The 14,815-nt window shown below is 36.0% G+C and overlaps 1 protein-coding gene across 1 annotated transcript; it reads right to left on the reverse strand.

Annotated features, from left to right (window-relative positions):
• Nucleotides 1-283: 283 nt before the first annotated feature.
• Nucleotides 284-6,861, reverse strand: LOC124448141 (28S ribosomal protein S7, mitochondrial-like). The gene is made up of 8 exons (XM_046999152.1): nt 6,837-6,861; nt 3,924-4,054; nt 3,705-3,788; nt 2,892-2,955; nt 2,717-2,751; nt 2,504-2,630; nt 1,613-1,756; nt 284-439 (listed from the first exon to the last, which is right to left on the reverse strand). Exons 2-8 carry the CDS (start codon nt 4,019-4,021, stop codon nt 359-361), a joined length of 633 nt encoding a protein of 210 aa, XP_046855108.1. The 5' UTR covers nt 4,022-4,054; nt 6,837-6,861; the 3' UTR covers nt 284-358.
• Between the last annotated feature and the right edge of the window lie 7,954 nt (nt 6,862-14,815).

A 14,815-nucleotide genomic window follows, 5' to 3' on the forward strand; every position in this document is an offset into this window, starting at 1 on the left:
GACATTATTTTTGTGGACAACAAATGATTATGCAAATTTAATTCGACCAGTGCTTGACCTTTAGGAATTCTTGGATGAGGCTGAGCCAGGAACAGAATCATTCAGACCGAGGTCAGGTCAGTTTCCGAAGTGAAATAATACCGATGTCTGCATATTTCTATTCCACAAAGTCGAATTAAATATTTTTTACTTTACATTGTGCCACAAAAGCAGTCAAGGCAAAAATCCAAAGAAGCAAACCCTAGACAGTCAATGTTTTTCTTCGCTCCCCAATGGGCGGGGCGGTTGGTGGCCAGTGGCCACGGTTCACAAAATACACAGATTTTTCTTCCACTATGCTATTTCTAAAACTTTGTCCCTACCACCATCGGAAGTTTGCGAAAGCTCGGTTGTTCTCAGCTAGTTTGTGAAGATCTCGTTTTTTCTGCACCACAGTTCCCTAAATGAAAGAGAAAAAATTGTGAATTCCAGTTTAAATTATCGCTTAGGTATTTCTCTATTCGTGCAAAGCAGGACTCAACCAAAGTATAATTTATCAAAAGAGAATGGTTGATTTGGCCGGGGGTGTACATTTTTGCTTAACACCTTCGGTAAATTGCTTCCGAAAGAAATATTTTGAGCACAACTGAATAATAAAACACCCCCCGCGCCAATTAACGTTCTAGGGAAGGCCTGTTTATCAGTGATCGAAAATCACTTTTAGCTCATTGTAAAGTTGCATGCGACATTTAGTACCATTCTCCCCCACGTAGCACATATTTCCTTTTTGAAAGCAAGAGCACAATATCAGAAAAAAATATTTTGTGGCTAGCCTGCGAGCAGGCCGTTAGCAACGACGAAACCCAAAACGGTGCGGCAACAGCGGCATAGAAATCTGAATATCAGGCTTAGCTGCGCAGCTAGCTATATACTGTTAGTTCGTTTGACAAGGCAATAACACATCTTACTTTTTTGGTTTCTACGTAAGAAATAAAAGATGTTTACTGTGTTTGCTCAGGCTTATGCAACCAAGGGCAACCGAGGAGAACTCGAGAGCTGATCAGTTCAAGCCCGAAGTAAAGTCGAGGATTGCCACTGCTCAAGAATGCAAACATGAAAACATCATTTCTTTTATAAAATAACAATAATCAAAACAGACAAATTTAATGCGAACGTTTTGATGTTCTTGTAACGTGCGTTCATGATTGTTTTGCTTGATTGATTTCATTGGTTGAGCTCAGATCGGTGTGCAGAGGCTGATGCAAACACAGCTTTAGACCAATCAGCGCGCGCGTTTTATTGTTTTTATTCTATAAACATTGATGACGTACTGGCTGGAAATCAAGTTATTAATACGTTTTGTTCGGAGTGATGGTGGTCTTGCAGGTGCTTCTGTTCCTCCTGCTCACGATCCTCTAACCCCCAACAGCTTAAAACCTTTTAAATTCAGTCGCGTCGTGCTATAAGTGACTGGTGAAAGTGAGCTGAAGTAAGGTGAATATTTACGAGGGAAAAGTCAATCCGCAAGTGACTTTTAACGTAATTAATCAATCATTGATATAGTCCAGTGAAATGTTGCCAGCTCCAATTATATGGACGTTTCTACCTATACTTCATGTACGATCATTTTTACCTCGTTATTGTACGCATTCAGTAGCTCCTGACAAAGTTTCTCGTACATTTTAGCATTTCTAGAAGCTGGTTTGTCTCGCGCTGCAGCAATGAGCCATTTCATTGCTAGAAATCTTTGTCGGCTGGGTGTCAATGGCGTAGGAACCTATAAAATACACACACAAGTTGTAAAAAGTTGTGATTAGTCCCGAGTTTGGTAATTTGAGTTAAATTATTGAGGCTTAGTGAGCAAGGAAATTTCCTTAGAAATCGGGAATGGCCAAATTTATATTAGAATATAGATTTCTCACTGGGACTCATCTTGACATAAATGATTGCAGGCTCATAATAAGATCAATAATTCAGGAAGGGCCTCATGTTCATATGTGCAAGATTTGCCAAATTAAGTTCCTTTGCATAAATGAATTTGAGCACACCCCACCCCACCCCCACTGCAAATATAGATCTTTCAATAGCCTACAATTGAACTGCATGTATGACTGGTGGAATGCTACCTTGGCTAAAATAAGCGAAATTATAAGGCCTTCAAATTGTAGTACCTCACTTTATTTCACTGCTAATATGAACTTTCCTATACAGTATGTGAAAAGACTACTAAGGCTATCGATAGTTGAATTGCTGAGTTCAAATTTTGACAGGAGGTAGCTATCCAGTTATATTCAGTTCAGTAAAAGAAGTGAGAGGCAACTTGTCTTTATTTTTATCTAAAAATAACGAAAGAGAAGTTATGGAAGTTTTTGTTTTAGAGAAGGATTTTCTAAAACATATAAATATCAATAGTGCAATTAGCACTTTAGATAAAGTTCAATTGATGACTTTTTTCTGCCATTTCGAATAAATTTGGTTAGTTAAAATTAATATTTATCAAGATTAATAATGGGAAAAGCTTCACCTGATAAGTTTTTCCTGCTTTCTTGATGGATTGCACACCAACAACAGGCTTTGCATTTGACATTGCTGCATGAAATATGGCCACAGGATCAGTTTGAATCTCCTCTGTCTTTTTAGTTGATGATTTTCTACATGATTTGATAAAAAGAAGATTGTCAATAAATTATAATATCATTTGCCTAGAATACCATGCACTTTATTATTGATGACTTACAAAACAAGTTGTTTTTTCTTGATGCATTCAAATGTCTGTAAGAAAGAGATAAGTCAGTAGGAATGAATGTGAGTTTAGGTAAAGTGAAGGAAAACATCTCAATAATAAAGAAAGAAATATTTTACTATATGACAGTAATAAGAGTTCGTTCTATAAAAATTTAAACATTGCCTACCTTGAGCATTATTCTTTGTGAAATTGACTTTTTGCCATCATACATCATTGTGTTGACAAACTTGCTACATTGTGCAAAAAAAGTAAATATTTTCCAGAATGAAAAAGGAGAAAATTGTTTCTCTCCTAGCAGTAGCGAAGTAAGTGGTATAGTTTGTAACCATATAGTAAGGTAAGTGGTAGTGCATATTTTCAACTTTTCTTGTTGCATGTTTGTAAATGTTACAAACATGTAACGATACTCCCGAATTCAAACCATTTACTTTATTTTCTTGTTGCTTAACATAACTTGACATCTACAGACATCAATCTCTTAATTTTGTGAAGAAACATGCATGGTATTGTAGTTTGCAAATAATTACTATGTGTGAGTTTAAACATGTAATAGTAAGACAGGCTAGAGGTCAGGAAGCAGGAGATTCTTGGTTTGCAAGCTACGTCATAGCTTCCAACATGAAGAAAATTCCATTATTCTCTTACTCGGGGCAAGCGAGATTGTTTTTAAGTCACCACATTTCAGTACTGCAAAACTCACTAAGTCTTTATATCCACTTTTCTCATTTCCTCAGCCGCAGAACAATAGGGGAAGATGTTATATACAAGAACCTCCAAGCCCATGCCATAAAATGGTAGCACAAAATTTAAACATGTCAGTTTAACTGATAGTGATGGGTGAAACTCTATGAAAATTGGTCAAGTACAGCTCCATACAATTCTTAACGAATCTGAGCACTAGTGCATCAAACAAATCGTGTGGACTATCTTTTGGTTTCAATGTACTTTATATTCTGTTTAACAACGTAAAAAATCATACCTCACAAGTTCATCATGAAATATTGAGGATGGTACTCTATGTGAGCTTGCCGGTTTTGAATCATTATCAGGATTTCTGCGTTTTCTGAACAAAAAACATCAAAATGAATAAAATCATTGATGAGGCTTTTACTTAAAATCAAGAAAACGCTAAAGAAAGTTTATCCCAAGTGTAAACACAGTTAGCGAGTATTATTTGATTATGAAATAAACTACGTACACCGTACAACTGAAATGACGAGCATAACTAAGGAGCAGTGTCTTTTCTTTCAGCAGAAAAGATCGACGGACAAATGAAGAGTAGGAAAAGTTGGCCATCTTGAATACCGCGTAGAGGAGAAAGATAGGAGCCTGGTAAAAAGTTATAGTCATTGAGTTATATAAGACCTTATATAAGACCTGATTGTATAAGACCTTATGTAAGACCTTATATAAGACCTTATATAAGACCTAATTGAGGTCTTACAGAACTCAATGGTTATAGTATTATACTCATTAGAGTCAATGAACGTAAACGAGGTAGCAAACTACTTCGAAGGGCTGCCCACATGAGCCCTGTAACCCTGAAGCATTGAATCACTTTGGCAAATGGAAAAATGAAATACTTCACAACAAAAAAATATTTGAGCAATTTCTCTATTGTCTGCTTTGCAAATTCACAAAACCTTTAAAATAAGAACAAATAATTTAGACTGACTTCAAAATTACAACTAAAATGACTTATAAAGTAAATGGTTTGAACCCGGGAGTATCGTTATATGTTTGTAAATGATGATCGTCCAGGTTAATGAAGTCCTGAGAAGGACTGTTTTTGATGTTGTTGACCGACGTTTCGACAACCTTAGCGGTAGTCATCTTCAGAGTCAAATGAGGAGTAAACGTCAGGTTAGCCGTATTTATTGTCTGGTTCTTACGTCATTGTATTGTGTGTACAGGAAATATGCAGGAAATGTGTATTGTCATTGTGGATTAGTGTGAAGTGAAATATTTTATTTTTAGTTGTGATGTGTGATTTAGGTGTGACGTTTTTAGTTGTAATGTGTGGGTGTCAATTGTGTATTGTCATTGTGAATTAGTTTGAAGTGTAATGTTTTAGTTGATCGTTTGTTTGTATTGTGAATAAGTCGTTTGTAAGGTGCCGGTAATTGCTGTGATCTGTTCAGGGGTTTGTTCCAAGTTGGTATACCAACTTTCTAATGTAAGCCGTTGTCTATAGTCAGTACTGTAAGTGATGCATTTTGCCGAGTCCCAGTCAATGTTGTGCTTTGTGATTCGGTGATGTTCGGCAATGTGATTAGTTTTGTCTTGTTTCTTAGTAGCTCGTTTGTGCTCAGTAAGTCTTATGTTTAAGTTCCTGCCAGTTTCCCCGATATAGGAGGCGTGGCAGTCAGACAGTTTATTTTGTAAACTGCACCTTGTCGTTCGTTGGGTTGTTCTTTGTCCTTTATGTTCGTTAGTACTTGTCGTAATGTTGTGATTGGTTTATGTGCGACACGTATGTTGTATGGTCGTAAGATACGCGAGATAGTCTCAGACGTACCTTTGATGTAAGGTATCGTTGCTGTTGTCACTGAGTTGTTCGTTTCGTTGGGTTCGTTGGGTTTGTAAGTGTTGCGTTTGATAAAGTCAGAGTTATAGTTGTTTTGTCAAAACACGTTTGAGATAGTTGTTTTCGTTTTGTAGAGCGTCCGGTGAATCACATGTGATTTGTGCACGTCTTGTTAATGTTCTGATTGTGGTGGCTTTGTGTGATGTAGGGTTGTAAGATGATTGGTCTAGTAGTCGGTCAGTATGTGTTGGCTTGCGATAAACTGTTGTTCCTAGTTTTTGATTGTCATGTTTTACCAAACAGTCGAGAAAGGAAGAGTTCCGTTTTCTTCGACATCTTTGTAAATTGTATGTGGCTGTTCTGTTTGTTGATGTGAGTATGGAAGTCATCAATCTCGTCTGCATGTAGTGCTGTGATTGTGTCATCTACGTAGCAGAAACCAAAAGGTAGTGCATGTTTGTAAGTCATGGTGCCCGTTCCTCTATAGATTGCATTACAATTTCAGCAACTACAACAGAAACAGGCGAGCCATTGCTGTCCCATGTAATTGTTTGTAGTGTGTTCCTTTGTATTGGAAGTAAGTCGAGGTGAGGCAGAGCTCTAGTAACTCCATAATGTCTTCTGTCGGTAATGGCAGTACGTCCGTGGTGTTTGTAATGAGGGTTTTTGTACAAGTAAGTGCCAGATTAAGTGGAATACTGGTGAACAGTGATTTCACATCAAAAGACACTAGTATATAGTTGTCTGGTATTTGTATAGTGCACAGTTTTTAATGAAAGTTTCAGTGGATTGTAGCTTGTGTTTTGATTTGTTTGTAAAGTTTGCAGTATGTTAGTCAAAGTACTTTGAAAGTTCGTAGGTAGGCGAACCACAGAATGATACAATTGGTCGCATGGGTATTTGTGGTTTGTGAAGTTTTGGTAGTCCGTATAGTCTGGGTAGTCGTGGTACTGAACATCTGGTCGATAGTAAATGCGTTCAGATATAATGTTAGATTTTCTCATAGAGATCTTGCTGTTAAGTTTGCGTACTAGTGATGGTGTTGGGTCTCGTTTGGTTGTTCGTACGTTTGTCTGTCGTTAACAAGTGCGTCCATTTTGTTAAAGTAATCATTCCTGTCCATGACCACAGTCACGCGTCCTTTGTCTGCTGGTAAAATGACGATGTTGTTGTCGTGTTTTAGTCGTTTGAGTGCTTGTTGTTCGTCTTTTGTCAAGTTGTTTGTCACGTATAGAGGGACGATTGTAAAGTGGAGGCTATCTGCTTCTGATCTCGTCTTTTGTTGTCTCTGACAAGTCTCTTTGATACGCTAGGACAGCCTCGACATTGATACTATCGTCTCAGTCAGGATTGTCTAGGTGTTATGGAATGTTTTAGTCCGTAAGATAGTAGTCGCGTTTCAGTTTCGTCTAATGGGCGGGAAGAAATATTCCTCACCCAGTTATCGTCATGTTTATGTCTTGCACGTGTTTTAGTTTGTTTTAAACGTTCAAGTTTTGTTGTTGTTTGATTTGGTGTTGTGTCTCTGTCTTGTTTGCTCGTTTCTCTGCAATAGTTTGTGGTAGAAAGTAAAGTATCACTTACTGTCGTTGGTATGAGTTCCTTCAGTTTGTTCAGTCTTTGTTCTTGTTGTTGATGTAATAGTTGATTCGTCTGTGACAGTCGTTAATCCGTGCTCGTATCAGTCGTCTGCTGGTGGATTTGACAATCTGAATAGCCTCTTGTGTGTTCAACGGAGACTTAATTCTAAGTTCTGTGGAACGAGACCAAAATCCTTGCAGCGGTGGTTGAACCAGAGTTGTTGGCGTATGCGTCTGACGTTGCTTACAAAACGTATGTAGTCGTTAACAAGTTGTTCGCTCTGTCGTCAAATGTCGTAATAAAGTAAATGGTTTGAACCGGGAGTATCGTTATATGTTTGTAAATGATGATCGTCAGGTTAATGAAGTCCTGAGAGGACTGTTTTTGATGTTGTTGACCGACGTTTCGACAACCTTAGCGGTAGTCATCTTCAGAGTCAAATGAGGAGAAACGTCAGGTTAGCCGTATTTATTGTCTGGTTCTTACACATTGTATTGTGTGTACAGAAATATGCAGAAATGTGTATTGTCATTGTGGATTAGTGTGAAGTGAAATATTTTGTTTTAGTTGTGATGTGTGATTTAGGTGTGACGTTTTTTGGTTATGTGTGGGATTGTCAATGTGTATTGTCATTGTGAATTAGTTTGAAGTGTAATGTTTTTATTGATCGTTTGTTTGTATTGTGAATAAGTCGTTTGTAAGGTGCCGGTAATTACTTGATCTGTTCAGGGGGTTTGTTCCAAGTTGGTACCAACTTTCTAATGTAAGCCGTTGTCTATAGTCAATTTTGTCTAAGTGATGCATTTTGCCGAGTCCCAGTCAATGTTGTGCTTTGTGATTCGGTGATGTTCAGCAATGTGATTAGTTTGTCTTGTTTCTTAGTAGCTCGTTTGTGCTCAAGTAAGTCTTATGTTTAAGTTCACCAGTTTCCCCGATATAGGAGGCGTGGCGGTCGGCGTACATTACAGCTAAAACGTCACACCTAAATCACACATCACAACTAAAATAAAATATTCCACTTCACACTAATCCACAATGACAATACACATTTCCTGCATATTTCCTGTACACACAATACAATGACGTGGAACCAGAATAATAAATACGGCTAACCTGACGTTCCTCCTCATTTGACTGAAGAATTACCCTAAGGTTGTCGAAACATCAGTCAACAACATCAAAAACAGTCCTTCTCAGGACTTCATTAACCTGGACGATCATCATTTACAAACATATAAAATGACTTATGACGCTTAAGAAAAGGTTGTGAGTTTTATGCTTAAAGTTTTGCTCTTTTCAATGACTCAAAATCATTTCACGCATCGCTGAATCCCGGTTACAGGGCTCATGTGAACAACCCCTAAAAAGCACAAAATAAATTAGCAAAACTACAGACGTCTCGTGGCTACTACATACGCTAGTTTGTCTTACTTGCAGCGAAATTTTTGACCGGAGAAAATTACCACGAGCAAATGCCAATGATGTTCAATATTTTTCCAATTTACTTAGCTGATTTTTAAACAACTAATAAAAGCAAGTTTTGCATCTGATAAATTTTTAAATAAAGCAACAGATTCTGAGCATAAAGACTGAGTGGAAGCAATATTGCCAATGTGCACATGACGCATTTTTTAAAAATATAATAATGTTTCAACATCTCATGATGCAATCTTTGCTGATGAATGGTTGAGCCATATCCCCTAATAATTTACAACCATTCCGTGTTTCCTTTGCATCAATTTTGCCTTCTAATACATCAAGAAACGATTAGCGATCAAAGAACACTTGAATCATTTGAATCTTTAGATCTTCGGTCACTGAAACACAAAGAAAGCTATATAACTATATAAGCTCTCAATTGCCCTTGCGACCGCGAAATAGACCTTCAAATTTCTCCTAATGCCTCCAGGTGAACACAACATTCGGTGGACCACTGAGAACTTTAGAGACTTCCCATGGAAAGTCTTTGACAAATATATGTCGGAATAAATCATGTGATTTTTCAAAATCATCCTCTAATTAATCTGAAACACAAAATATACTTTTTCGTAGCCTCCTTTGCCTTGAGTCCAAATAAGTGTTGAAAAGGACAAAGTATAGAACATGCAGTGGAGCCACTCTTTTGGATTTTTTTGTGCCACGCATCTCTCTTTACGGATGTTATTACCATAGTGACAGCCAGTCGATTGCTCTATCTTACTAGTCGGGCGCTTAGCTGGCAAACGGAAGCCAGTAATCTAATTCAATATACAACAGCAAGTTGCGTAGAGGTCCAACTGGATATTCCCTATGCTTTGGACATGGATACGTTAATATAAACATATTTTGGGACTATATTCTAATGCAAAGTTAAGTAGTGACAATTTTTATACGTGGAACATCCCTTAAACAATCCATTGTATGTCCCAATTTTGATTAATGTAAGACCGTCAATAGTTTTGTTCCCCGTTACTGTGAACACAAAAATTGTCGTGATCAATTGTCGTCCTCTGATACATGTTTGTCTTGTGTGTGGCTTCCATTTCCTATTTCTTCACTAAATTTTCACAGTCTCTACCAGCCAGGCTGTCAATTAATTATTTTTTCTAATTTTACAATAGCTCTGATAATTAGCATCAAGCTTTTCGTCAGACGCCTGTGATCTGCTAGAAAGAAAGTTCTAAATTTTGCTAATATAGCTTATTTTTTTTTAACTCTTTGGCGTCGCCCGGTTCTCTGTAGGTTGTCAATAAACTATTTTTCATTGTCTCGTAACTTTGGATAAACACAACTTAAAATCAAAACTCACCACCAGATTATAGCTCAATGAATGATTATAGCGAATGAAACTACTACGATATTTCAGATCGTAGTAGTTTCATTCGATTGATGAGGTTATTGTTGGCATAGCGACCGAGGCATATGATCGTAAAGCCGACCGGCAAAATTTTGAGCATCACTATCTCCGGTGCTATACATCCTATAACTATCTAACCGCCTGGAATCGACTCAGCGTTATTGAGCTCTATAATAACTGGAGCGCCTAAGTGTACTGGGGCAAGGACGCAAAAATTTGCAGCGAACGGACATATTTCCGTTGAAATAACAGCTTTGCGGAAAAATATTCTCGACCTCCCTCTGGTATTTATAGACTACAGTCAATTACATAGAATTTTTCAAAAACAAACAACACTTTAGGCATTTCTTTTATGTCGTAGTTTCCACAAAAACCTGTATCTCGCTTCTTACCCCATACGAAAATATCACGTTTGGTTTCATATATGAAATAGACATTTTTACATATGAAAGAATGCATTTCATTTATGAAATTAAATTTTCACATCTGAAACTTAAATTTCACATATGAAAAGTCAGTTTCACATTTAACATTTAATTCTTCACATGTGAATTTTTCATATGTGAAAAACAATTCACATGTGAATTACACTTTCACATGTGAAACTTTAATGCCTCATATGAATAGTCAGTTTCGCATTTAACATTTAATTCTTTACATGTGAATTTTTCATATGTGAAAAACAGCTCATGTCTGAAATTACACTCTCACATATAAATTGCAAGTTTCATATATGAAACCTCAATTTCTCTGATAACATTTACACAGTCAGTTTCACAAGTGAAATTTTAACTTTTTATATGGGAATTACTTAAGAAATAAAAGATGTTTACTGTGTTTGCACAGGCTTATGAAAACTGAGGAGACCTCTGGGAGAACTTGAGAGCAGATCAGTGCAGCCGAGAGCGAAGACATCAATTAATACCATCATTAATATCATCAAATATCTGTTTAATTTGAACAAGAACACACAATTTTGTAATCGCCATAGCTGAGCTGATTAGCACCAGCAATTGTGAATTTAGTTCGTGCCACTTTGGGAAACGTCATCACTCCAAACCTATATAGTACGAAAGCTTAGCGATGACTTACGAACGACTACGGCGGCTTTGACTATGAGCCAGCATGCATGACATGGTCTTTGACACGGTCAGCAGCTGTTTTTTACCGCAATTGGCAACAATCCAGTCATTTCTGAAACGGTCAGCCCATGAAAAGGGCTCAAAACAGTAATTTGACGAATCAGAAGACACGAATAAAACCTCCTGACATGGTTGCGCAATACTTCTGACAAAGTGGCTCAAAATATATTACACAATTAAAAGGTTAGCTTTGAGTCAAGACGGTCATATCTCGTAAAGTTTTCGTTGTTTACAATAATTGATTATGAACATTATATTAACCGCAGCGTGTTTTCCCCATTGAGTTCTATAAGACCTGGAGGGGAAACGTCAACAAAATTACTATAAATTATTAGCGCGCGGCCGCGTGGTCAAAAACATGGCGGATTTTGGTGGTCAAAAATAGCGGTGAGACGCGAGCTCATGAAATAAAAATTTTGTCGCCCACCCTGATTTGACCACCACGATTGGGATTATAGAAAATATCAAAACTATTTTCCTAACATAAGCACTTGTTAAAATTATATTTATTAAACAATCTGCAAGCTTCCGTGGTTTGCGGATGCTGAAATAGCGACGAAAAAGGAAACATTTCATGACTCCGGTAAGTAGCACAGTAGTAGTTTTACTAATTTGTTTTTAACACGATACTTGAAGAGTATTTCTACTACTATATTTTAATGTGGCATTATTTTCACATGATATGTTGTCGGTATCGTAATTGTTTTTTTCACTTGTTATCGTTCATATAAACAGTATTGTAAATCAGGAAAGAGTGAATATTGAAAGAAATCTTTAAAGTGGAAGTTTTAACCACCAAAATTCGCCATTACCGCTTGTTTTTGACCACGGGGTCCAGGCCTCTTTCCCCTTGCAGTTACTATAGAACTAAATGGTTTTCCCCTTTTCTTTGGAAGACGAAATGCAGTAATTTGGGCGATTTTACGAAAATATTTGATTCTAAAAGTGATTTGACTAACAATTTATTCACTATATTTCATCAAATGAAGTTCCACGCAGCTTTGATGATAAATTAGGCACTAAAATCTCTCATGGCACAAATAAAAATTAAATAGAAATTGAGAAGTAAAATGGTTTTATTTTTAGACAAAAGTTGACCCAGTTGACACGGCTTAGATCCGCGCCTGGATCTATGCAAGCTCGAGACAGAAGGTCGAGGGTTGCACCGAGAGGTGCATTTCATATATGAAAATTCAGTTTCACATGTAAAGTTTTACATTTTCATATGTTAATTATTTATTCATAAAACGGCTTTAACATTAAAATTTTGACTGTAAAATTTTCATATATGACATATGGGCACTACGAATTTCACATGTGGACACTACGAATTAGACTACTATAGCAAAATGGGACAAACACAGTATAAACTATGACTGGAATAATGACATTCCCGCAATATCTGAGGCCATTTTGTTGTACTAGGCATTTCCGTACTTGTGCGTTATATTTACCATGATGTTTACATTATTTATGAACCTTTTGACTTATTAGCGGCTTCTAGCTGGCAAAACACGAAATTTTGCAATTCTGATCAAGGTCTAATTTTATAGATGGAGACAGTTGATTTACCATGGATGCCTTGAATGCTTTGAAAGTTAAGGAAAGGTACTAAAGAAAGATGGCAAGGCAAGGTGATGTGTGTGCTTGGATACTTGATGCAATGTCAATTCACGCAACTGAAAAATGGTCACTAAGTTTGTGTTTATGTGGAAATTGGTATTGATAATTATATTGATGACTCACTTTTCTATAACTAAATGGTTAAATCATGTCATATCCTTATTAAAATATTTAATTAGAGTTTTGTTTGAATGATACTAATATCTAATGAATGCTACATTGATCAATTAAAGAAAACTTAAAAGTTGTAGTACTATTTATTTCTTCCTAATTTCAGTTTTTGCCTTAAATGTCATTTTGAATTGTTAATTTTTTAAGCACAGAATGTACATGTATCATTTGCTCATTTCCTGCTTTTTTAAAAACTGGAGAATTTTATGAATTTTCCGAGTGCTTCTTTAATTTTTTGCTTCTTGAGCCTGTTCATGATATCGATGAGATACAGGTTGTACAATTTAATAACTTTATAATTTCTAAAAAGCGTTTAAGCTTCTACCATATAAGTATAGCAAATGTGTTTGATTCTTTTGTTTTTTTTTGCCAAAATTTTACTTATCTAATCTAGATGCACTTCATCATTCTTGTATTAACAACACCAGATGTTGGATATTCAAATGAGAAAAATCCAATGGCAACTGGAATTTAATTTAGTCATACGATTTATTACTGAGATAAAAGCTGTGCACTTATATTAAGAATTGTGCACTTATATTAATTGCCATTTGAAAAGACATAACAGAGAAAAAGAAGAAAAGAAATATTAAAAACACAATTTTGTATTCCACTGGCTTCGAATAAAATTTTAAACACCATTGTAATACAAGTCACAAGTGTTTTTATGATTATTTCCATTTTTCTCATTTCATATATCAATACAATAAAAAATCAAAATGTGCAACAACTTTACAAGTATTTGAAGCATTTGCAGTTCAGAAGACCATAAAAATCTTAAAGGTTACCACAGTGGCGGTGCCAGACTACGTCAAAATAAATTACAGCAGCACATTTTGGCGTATATTTACATTTTTAAACATCTTAGAGGCTAATCCATTGGTTAAATTATATTCTTTAGAAATTAAAAACCAATAGTGTTTTTCTGAATGTAATTTAAATTAAAAATTGAGGAGCTTTAGTTTATTTGACGAACACTGGATGCGCCACTATGTTACTAGGTTATTTGCATACAATAATTATTTTCATTTAACAATGACATATACTCATCATCTCTTGTGCGAACTTGAGTCTATTTTGTAATTTAAATGAAAAGGAAACACACAAAGTCATAGATATTGAGTCAAGCAGTAACTATCAAATCATGTATTCATTTATACATAGTGCATGCATGCACAAGTACAAATCATAAAATTGTGACAAAATCCAAAAGGCCATGACATGAAAGAAAGCAAAGTGATAAGAATGAACTAATACATTTCAAGGCAACCATTCCGCACCGAGTTCAAATCTCAGCCAAGTGACATAATTTTCATGTGCATATAAAAACCGTGCTAGGAATAATATTATGTATATTCTCGGATTATGGCTTTGGAATAAAGCTGAAAGAAGAAATTATGAAAATACATCAAATGCTGAGGAGTATGGTGAGCATCTGAAATACAGATATATTTCTTAGGGGAACACAGATGATGGTGAAACGTCACTGTTGAAGAATTTGTTGTTGGCTCGTTCATGAAATACATCAATAATACTGGTTTGTCATGTGTTGATGAAAATGACCCTATTGGCCAAAAATCTGAATGTCTCTCGCCATTCTATTTGAGAAATCTGTAAAGAAGTTAATGATTGTTGATATTCAGGGTAGTGATTGTAACTTGTATGACCCATAAAGAGCAACAAACAACTCAAGTGATAGTAACCAATTCCTTTTCTATGCAGGTAACCTTGCCAATATTGCCATAAATAATTACACAGCTCAATACGCAAGTAATAGGGTTTGCAGTCTTGTTGGACTTAGTGAGCTAGTTTAAATGCATGGTGGGCTATTTGAAAATTATTTTGGATAAACCAAACATTCCTGAAACCATAAAGTCTTGTCAGTGTAAACGAAAATTTGGTGCATGACGTTTTTACAATGTATATATATTTAGAATAAATGCACTGATTCTTCATCATAACCTTTTCTCCTAATATCAAGTTGCAAATTAGGCTACAAGAAATATTTTTACCATTTTGATTGTTAGCAGCTGTTTTCATTTCTTATCATGTATCCCTCTTACAATAGTTTTTCCCATGTTTGCTTCAAGTTGCACCATAACTAACCCTAATTTATGCCCTTATCTAATAGCATAATCGATGGCATAACTCTGCTCTCACACAAATATTGTAACTACCATCGACTAATAATGTTCGGATCACTGTTGCTC

Source organism: Xenia sp. Carnegie-2017, unplaced genomic scaffold, assembly GCF_021976095.1.
Source record: "Xenia sp. Carnegie-2017 unplaced genomic scaffold, XeniaSp_v1 HiC_scaffold_23, whole genome shotgun sequence".
NCBI classification, from domain to species: domain Eukaryota; kingdom Metazoa; phylum Cnidaria; class Anthozoa; order Malacalcyonacea; family Xeniidae; genus Xenia; species Xenia sp. Carnegie-2017.

Bases quoted from the DNA above. Each gene is read 5' to 3' on its own strand.
- LOC124448141 (XM_046999152.1), bottom strand. From the start codon at position 4,021: ATGGCCAACTTTTCCTACTCTTCATTTGTCCGTCGATCTTTTCTGCTG. The intron at 1,757-2,503 runs GTGAAGCTTTTC...TGTATTTTATAG, and splicing joins AAGCAGGAAAAACTTATCAG to GTTCCTACGCCATTGACACC. The intron at 440-1,612 runs GTAAAAATGATC...TCTTTCATTTAG, and splicing joins TGAATGCGTACAATAACGAG to GGAACTGTGGTGCAGAAAAA.